The sequence below is a fragment of the Rousettus aegyptiacus genome, unplaced genomic scaffold (genome assembly GCF_014176215.1).
Source record: "Rousettus aegyptiacus isolate mRouAeg1 unplaced genomic scaffold, mRouAeg1.p scaffold_m13_p_14, whole genome shotgun sequence".
Classification (NCBI taxonomy): Eukaryota; Metazoa; Chordata; class Mammalia; order Chiroptera; family Pteropodidae; genus Rousettus; species Rousettus aegyptiacus.
Genome location: NW_023416289.1, coordinates 34,120,289 through 34,129,246, shown reverse-complemented (window position 1 = coordinate 34,129,246; position 8,958 = coordinate 34,120,289). Strand labels below are relative to the sequence as shown.

The following is an 8,958-nucleotide window of genomic DNA, read 5'->3' as shown; positions in this document are numbered from 1 at the left end:
TAAAGTGTTTCTGTAATAGGTACACTATAGTATCATTGGGAATATGCCTAACATTGAAGGAGGCAGTATGGGGTTTGGCTAGATTTAAATAAACAATCAAAACATCCTAGAAAAGCCATTATATCCATATCCATATATTTTAAAAATTTTTTTAGGCAAGGCAACCCTTGGTTGACCACACAGATTGCAAGGACCTTGTCATCTTACAATCCCTAATTTTTCTTTTTACTTTTTATGCCTATAGCACCTGGTCTTCCTAAGTGGTCTCCCATCCAAGTACTAACCAGGCTTGACTCTAGCTTCCGAGATCAGACGAGATCAGGCTTATTCAGGGTAGCATGGCCATAGATAAATATCCATATTTTTGTACTAATTTGATTACTCATCCCCTTGATCAACTGTTATTCGTACTTTGTGATAAACTACCTCCCCTGTCTCGACATTGGTTTAAGCAACCTTCTTCACACTACATTGGTTTAAGTAACCTTGCTCACATATCTAGAAAACAGTGAGAACTTCCTAACAGATCTCCTTCCTCCTCTCTTGTCCCTCCGATACTCTAATTTCCACACAACACCCAGATTGACCCTTTAACACAAAAAGCAGATCACATCAAGGGCTACCTATTTCACAGTACTAACTATATATATATATTTTTCTGTATTCTTACTCTGGCATTTGAGGCCTCCTTGACTAGAGGGAGACTGCCCCTTCCAGGGCTTGTCAGTTCTTAGAGACAGCAAACAACTTGCCCAAGACCTGCCATTCATCTGAAAATTAACCACCTCTGTCTGACTCTTAAACTCAAGGAAACAATATTCCTCTTCCCTAAAACTCCAAGGCCATGTACCAGCAACACCTCTAAAGCCCCAAAGCCCTACAATATTTTCAAACCAGCCAGTCCTAAGCTGTTTATCTGGCCTGCCTTCTCTTTTCTGCAGAAAAGACAGTAAAGGTGCTGGGTCATTCTTTCTTTGCTTCTGCCCCCTGACCAACCCTGGTGCTTACCCTACATGGCTCTGGGTGTGTGCCCTGACTACTGCTTGTTAGAGATCTGAGCATAAACTTCTTCCTTCATGACAATCACTTCCAAGTCTGCATGTCTTACCTTGTTAAACAAACCACAGGTTTGGAACACATTATATATTACATATTACATAGTACAGCTTCCTTACAATGCAACACGACTTTATACAATGTCTCCATTTATCTCTCCAATTTCTCCAACCATTCTAATCTCTGCAGAGGCAGCCCTAGCCACACTAGCTTTCTTGCTTTTCTTCAGATATCCTAGCACTCTCCCAACTGAGGAATGTCTTTCTCAAAAGACCTAGGAGCTATCTCTTTGAAATAAAGACATCAAATGAAATAGTATGCCTATCTCTTAGTTTCCATGGGAGGATAAGAGCCGAACTGCAATGGATACCTTGCTCCAAGCTGCAGAACTACCTTTGTGTGTAAAGAAATAAGAAGTTTTTTTTCTCTTATAGAAAACCAAAGTAATGGCAAATAGTCTCCCCAATTACCAGGTGAAATTTTGGGTGAGCTGTGTAACAAATGAATGGTGCTATCTTGTTTTCACACTTGAACATTAATTACTATTTATTTTGAAAACCTATGTAATAGGTTGTGTCTGCTTGGCTCTACAAAAGGGTGAGGTTTATTTTTATCTTTGCAATTTGTTAGTGGGTGTTTGTGATGCGCATCATATTCTGGTTGAATGTCAATAATAAACTGCTTTATTTGTCTACTATCTCTGTGGACAGGTTTTCTGGGTTGGGAGATTTTTTCTTTTTTGATTATATTTCCCCAACAATTTATCCTGTTGCCTCTCTAAAGGAATTCAATTTCAAATGTTTTAGAAACTTCTGTATATGCCAAACAAATAAATAGGTGTGTTGGGGGGAGAGCACGAGCACAGGATATAGGGGACAGAGGCACAAATTTCGGGGAAGCCCTCCCGTATGTGCGTGAAAAAGGACCCTGTGGAATGGCCTGAACTAGAAACGCCGTCCAAGCAGGGAACATTTGGGGGCGCACGCGTTTTTGCAGCTTTCCAACTACACAAGGAGCCCCATAAGCTTCCTACGGTTGGTTTATATTTATTCATACATGCGACCTGTCACTTAGATCCTGAATGTGTGCACTCACTCATACGTTTATGTATGTACTCATTCATTGAACCCCACTTCCACCACAGCCTCTGCGAACCTTTTCAGGATTTCCCTTCCAGCGTGCAGTCGGGATCCGCAGCGGCCGCAAGCACGCCTCCTTCTGGTTTCACGTGCTGCTGTCTCATTGGCCCAACACCCTCATCTCCAGAACGGAAGCTCTCATTTCTGTCTCCCCTATTGGACAGAAATTAAAACCAATGGGAATCGCTCAGTAACTATCCCCTCAGCCAATGGGGCAGGGAGCGTAATATGAAAGGCCTGGCCAGTGGCCCTCGGGATTTCCTCCAACTCAGCATTTCCTGGGCTGGTGAGTTATTTACTCAGGAACCCCAGATGGTGCCCGAGGCCGCCGCAGAAGCAGGTCATCCTAAGTGTTACTTCCGCTCTTTAGGATTACCCGGACCTGCACATCCAGTTCCACAGGGCACAGGAAGGCGACCTTTCTTCACCATCTCTTCTCATGAGTCACTCACAAGCTATGGTGAAGTCCGACAATGCTCAGCCCACGGGTGAGAGGAAGAAGAACCAGGACCAGAGAAAGAGGGTTGAGAAAAAAGCCCTGGTACCATTCGTCGGGGATAGGAGAGGACACAGAAGAAAATGTTGAAAGCTCTTTTTTTTTTTTTTTTTTTTCAGCTGCTGCAGAGGGCCAGACGCTGCCCAGCGTGCCCACGACGTGAGTGCCTTTGGCGTTGTATCTGGAAAAGGAAGGGAAGTGGGTTGGAGAGGAGGTGAAGAGCAAGCTGTGAGTGTGAAGTGTTGGCTCATGGGACTGAGAGCTGCTGACCAGACACCCTGGCTGGGCCCTTGAGAAGAGAAAGGGGGCAGAGCGAGAGGAAAGTGGAAAAGGAAGGCGAACGTTCGGGGTCCCTCTCTCCCTCCACCTCACTTCCAAACTGAAGCTTTTTTCTTCTTCCTCTGTCAGGCTGCGGCAACTCACAATTGATGACTTTGAAATTGGGCATCCTCTGGGCAAGGGAAAATTTGAGAATGTGTACCTGGCTCGGCTCAAGGAAAGCCATTTCATTGTGGCCCTGAAAGTCCTCTTCAAATCCCAGATAGAGAAAGAAGGAATGGAACATCAGCTGCGCAGAGAAATTGAAATCCAGTCGCATCTACAGTAAGGACAGTTTCTGCATGAGAGTCCCACACTGGTTCTCTATGCTTGTTCTTCTGTAGCCTCGTCCATCTGTGACATCTAAACCCAGCATTTCCCCTAATACAACTCCCAAATAGGCCTTTTATTTCCACCTTAAAGATTTTTCTCTGGTTTGTTACAATTAAACCATGTAAAGCTCCTCTTGTCACACACTAAATGCCTGTTCCCTGTTCTCCCCTCAGGCACTCCCAGATCAGGCTGTTATTAGTCTGGTCCCAGCACAATTTGCTTTTTGTGTGACCAGTCACAGAATCACGATTTGGGACTCACGGAGGAGTCTGACCCTTCCTCCATGTCTCCTTCAGACACCCCAATACCCTCCGCCTGTACAACTACTTCCATGATGTGCACCGCATGTACCTGATTCTAGAATATGCTCCAAGTGGCGAGCTTTACCAGGAGCTGCAAAAGAGCCAGACATTAGATGAGCAGCGTACAGCCATGGTAAGGTGGGGTGGAGGATTGAGGCCCTGGGGTCCATGAGTTTACTGTAAGCTGATGGAGGGAGGTCACTATATATGGCTCTCATGAATTGCTTTTTTAAAATCTGAATTTTATAAATTTTATATAGTGACATATATATCTTAAAATTTCACATTTGGTTATGCTAATAATCCCCAGAATATTAATAAGTAGTGTGTATAAGTTTGAATTCTTTGGTTGTAAGCAACAGGATCTAACTCCACTGCCTATGCAGAGAAACATATTGAAAGGCTGTGAGGGAGTTTGCTGAATAAATGAGTGGAACTTGTCTTAGAAAGAAGAAACGAGATTTCTAGAGGGCTCCATGTGATCCAGAGCAGTGATCATCCCAGCAGAATGGTTGGGTCATCTTGCTGCCAGAATGATTGATCGTTTGGCTTTCCTCCTGTTTTTGTATCATTTCCTTGGGCCTCAAGTCCTATGGGAGATCATCTGATTGGCTTAGTATAGTCCTATGTCTGGCTACGACTGGGGCATACTTTATGTCTCCTTTAGCATCCATCCTACGCGACCACATAAAACGGGGAAGTGAAAATCCTCCCTACCAAAAATTATGGTGCTGTTAAGGAGGTAATGGAGTTGGTTACCAGGAAATAAAAGATTCTACTATAGTTGTAAAATGCATGATGAGTATTTTTACCTCAGTAGTTTTGACAGTTTTGATCTCAGACTGTTTTTTTTCGCCTCACACAGATAATGGAAGAGTTGGCAGATGCTCTGACCTACTGCCACGAGAATAAGGTGAGTCACAGAGATATTAAGCCAGAAAACCTGCTGCTGGGGTTCAGGGGTGAGGTGAAGATTGCAGACTTTGGCTGGTCTGTGCATACCCCCTCTCTGAGGTAGGTCAGGTGGTAGTGGGGTAGGCCTGGGTGCTGGTTAGGAATGAACTGATTTAATACATTCCACATGTAAGATCCAGATAAAAACCTAAGTTTCTATTTAAATACAGTAATGCACTGTATAATAATGTTTTGGTCAACGATGGACCGCACATACAATGGTAGTCCCATAAGATTATCATGGAGCTAAAAAATTCCTATCTTAGCAACACAACCAACATGATGTTGTAATGCAAAGCATCACTCGAGTCTGTGGTGATGATGGTATAAACAAACCTACTGTGCTGCCGGTCCTATGAAAGTATGGTACGTACAGTTATGTACAGTACATAATACTTGATAATGCCAATAAATTACTATGTTACTGGTTTATGTATTTACTATACTGTACTGATGCAATTCTGGAAGGATTACTTCTGACTGCATCAAGAACCTTGCTTGGGCTTGGGGTGATGTCATCAAGGAAAGTATGAATGGTAAGACACTCAGCAGGTTCATCCAGGACTTCAAAGAATTTGCCAAGGATGATGAGGTTGCAAAAATCAACAAGGCTGTGGGTTAGATGGCAAACAACTTTACCCTGGGCATGGATGAGGATGGCAATGAGTAGCTCCTGGAGGGGATTGCTGAGGAACTGATGAATGAATTGATGGAACTGGTGCAGGAGCTTATAGCTGAAGAAGAGGCAAGAGCAAAGGATGCTGCAGAAGAGAAAGAAGAACCCTGAAGAAAATTCACAAAAAGGGTTTAACAGAAGCTTTTTTAGACCTCAACGAGCTCCTTAAATAATTTGAAAACATGGACTCTAACACAGAAGATTCATTAGTAGAGAGGAATGTTCATGGTGCATTATCTGCTTATAAGCAAATTTATGATGGAAAAAAAGAAAACCAAGTAAACCACCATGGACATATTTCTGAATTATTTCAGCAGAATTATGCAAGTGAAGATGCAATCCTTTTTCTTCTTTCCTTTTTAAAATAGCAAAGCAAAGGAAAAACAGAAGATTGGCTGACTGGTGAGTATCCCCACTGAGTGTACAGTATTTAGAAAGCCTATAGTAGTGTCCAGTCATATCGTAGGCTTTCATACTCACTCTGCATTTTACTCACCCACTGACTTACCCAGTGACTTCCAGTCCTGCAAGCTCAATGGTAAGTGCCCTATACAGGTGTGCCATTGTTTTTATCTTTTATCCTGTATCTTTACTGTATCTTTTTTAATGTTTAGATACACAAATACCATTGTATAAGTATAAGATACTGTACAGGTTTGTCGCCTAGGAGCAATAGGTTACACCAGACAGCCTATGTGTGTAGTAGGCTATACCTTCTAGGTTTGTGTAAGTGCACTCTGATGTTCACACAATGACGAAATCGCCTAATCATGCATTTCTGAGATGCATCTCTCCCCGTTGTCAGGTGCTGCCTTTTTGGACTACCTTTTTCAAATGCATGTGTTTAATATGTATTTGGAGACTGAAAGAATGTAGTTCAACTATATCTTTTATTTTTTGATCTCTGATAACATATTATTTTATCAATAAGTTTCCATGTAAATAAAGAACTATTGCTTCATGATTCCAGGAAGTTTATTGTATGAATAAATCATAATTCATTTACTTGATCTTTTGTGATGCACCATCAGTTTGTTCTAAATCTTTGATGCCCAGATTATTCTTGTGAAAACACCTGGATCATGAGCTAAATAATGATATGACTAATTCCAAAGTATGTAAATGGTGGGTCCCAGTACTTCCCTTCCCTGAACCTTGATCCATATTAAAACTTGGTGTTTCCAAACTCTGCTAGGGCAGGGACTTCCCAGGATTTCCTAGGGTCTCCCATCTCACTAGAAGCTGGGGAAGAGGGGTTTCCCTTGTTCTGGGCCTCTGCACAGTGCTCACTTCTCTTTCTGCCTTCTTCCAGGAGAAATACAATGTGTGGGACTCTGGACTACTTGCCCCCAGAAATGATTGAAGGGAGAACATACAATGAGAAGGTGGATCTGTGGTGCATTGGGGTGCTCTGCTATGAGCTGCTGGTGGGAAGTCCACCCTTTGAGAGCACCTCCCACTCTGAGACCTGCAGACGCATCCTCCAGGTGAGATGGCCACATTTTGGGCATTCATGGGGGAGCCAGTCATTGGTGGCTGGTGGGCCCTGCAGAGTATAGGACACACATGAAATTTGTTTACTAAGATCCAGAGCAGTGCCTTGATCCTTCTCCAAGAAGAGAGAACACGGATCAAAGAAAACAACCACAGTTCTCGTTTCTTTTCTGGCCTAATCAGGTTGATGTAAGATTTCCTCCATCATTCCCTTCGGGGGCCCAGAACTTGATCAGCAAGCTCCTCAGATACCAGCCCTTGGAGCGACTGCCTTTGGCCCACATCCTGCAGCACCCCTGGGTTCAGACCCACTCTCAGAGAGTGCTGCTTCCATCTGCTCAAAAGGCCTCCCTGTCCACCCATTCCTTCGTGTTTGATCAGGGAGCTCTCCTGGCTTTGCTAGCTCGTCTGCCTTTTGTTTCTTCTCTTTTAAAATATAAGATGCTAATTAATAAAAGCTGAATCATTTTGTACCAGGTCTTTATATTTGTGAAGTTGGTGTGTAACTGGGTAGACTCATTATTTCTGTAGAACTCTTTTCCATGAGAGGGGCCCCAAATGATACCCCTCCTAACCCCCAAGGATGGCGACTTAACCACTCTTCCTTGAAAACTAGTGACTACTTTCTGCAGATAAGCACCCCAGTGGTGAATAATGTGCCTTCTATCACAGTGACTCCTAGACTCATCTTACTGTTTCCTGTGTTTTCAGGAGTACGCCATTTGTAAAACAGGACTCTGATAAACCCAGAGGCTTCACTTTTTATACTGACATCCAACATTTGACTGTCTTCAAGGTAAAATGTCTCACTTTACATCAGTGCCATCCAGTTCTGAAATAATTTCACATCTGTGTGGTATGTAATCTTCTGATTGTATCAGAAGAAATCATCCCTAATAATAAATATAACATCACCTTTTCTGAAATCACACCCTCTGCTTGCAGCAATTTAGGGAATGTTCTTCCAGTCTTCCCTTGTATCCCCCTTGCAGTTGCTCCTTTCATCCTTGATAAGCTGACTGTACTAGAGTAAACATCTAGACTCAGCTAGAAGCTTAAATATGTATTCTGTTCATTGCAGGCATTGTAACTGCAGTGGCTCCTGACTGAAAATGGAGTTTGCCTTGATAATGTTACTCCTGCCACCGTATTCTACATTCTCCTCAGTGTGAAATGTCCAGCAGATGCAAGATGATATCCCTATGATACGCAGACCCACTCATTAAATATAAATAATTCAGCCGTTCTACTCAGATGCACAGCCCTACTACTGCAAATCTGTCATTTAAGTGTCCCAAGACATTGGCTCATGGGTATTCAGCTGCATCTTCTGTGCTTTCTAGCTTCATCTTCTTATCAGTTTTCTTGACTTAATATTTCAATTAAACATTTGGCAATTCCTAATAAATTAACTGGTTCATAGGAACCCTGCAATATTACTCATTTCTGGTGCTGGATAAACTCACATCACCAGAGACATTTTGGACAGTAGATAAGGATAGAAAAATCAACTAAGGCCTCAACATTGAATACCAGATGTTATAAGCTTTAATAAAGAAAACTGGCATGCTTTGTGGTAGGGATTTCAAAGTTCTCCAATAACTATATATAGCTTTTCTCGTCCACATTGATTTCAGACATTCTTCCTCCCATGACACAATATAAAAATCTTAGCTTTAATTTCTGTTTTATATCCTAACCTCAAACCATTTCATAACTATACGGGTCAACCACATGTGAAAAGAAGAATTGCTTTTCTTCTAATATAGGTAAGTTACTATCGGCAATGATGATTAGCATTATTCTTTGTGTGCTAATTAAGCCACATTTCTCTATAATCTTGTATAAACAGCATCTTCTAGGAAATTAACTCCACCTCAATCCATGACTTGACATCCCGTCACTATGCTTTTTTCCACTTTAAAAATTAAATCTCTTGATTTTCTAAAGTTTCCATTTTCATAACTGCATTTATTCTTTACACATTAGAAGCTGGATTTTATTACCTGACCTTCACAATCATGAGAAGAAAACAAAAGAAGTCACTGAGATTGACTTCTAAGACTTTGGGCAATATAATTCTAGAAGGAACGTTAGAATTTCTAACATGGCTATTGGTTTCTTGTCTCACTAGATAATGTTGAGTTGGTTCATAATTCACCCATGTCTTTTCCTTTCTCCGCCTATTCT

General features: G+C 42.0%; 1 protein-coding gene across 1 annotated transcript; it reads left to right on the top strand.

Moving 5' to 3' along the window:
* Positions 1-290: 290 nt before the first annotated feature.
* On the top strand, positions 291-7,801 carry LOC107502307 (aurora kinase C). Its single transcript, XM_016129378.2, has 9 exons — positions 291-2,481; positions 2,566-2,683; positions 2,811-2,850; positions 3,100-3,294; positions 3,639-3,777; positions 4,510-4,658; positions 6,587-6,761; positions 6,952-7,174; positions 7,761-7,801. The coding sequence occupies exons 2-9, from the start codon at positions 2,635-2,637 to the stop codon at positions 7,799-7,801; spliced, it is 1,011 nt and encodes a 336-aa protein (XP_015984864.2). The 5' UTR covers positions 291-2,481; positions 2,566-2,634.
* The last annotated feature ends 1,157 nt before the right edge of the window (positions 7,802-8,958 follow it).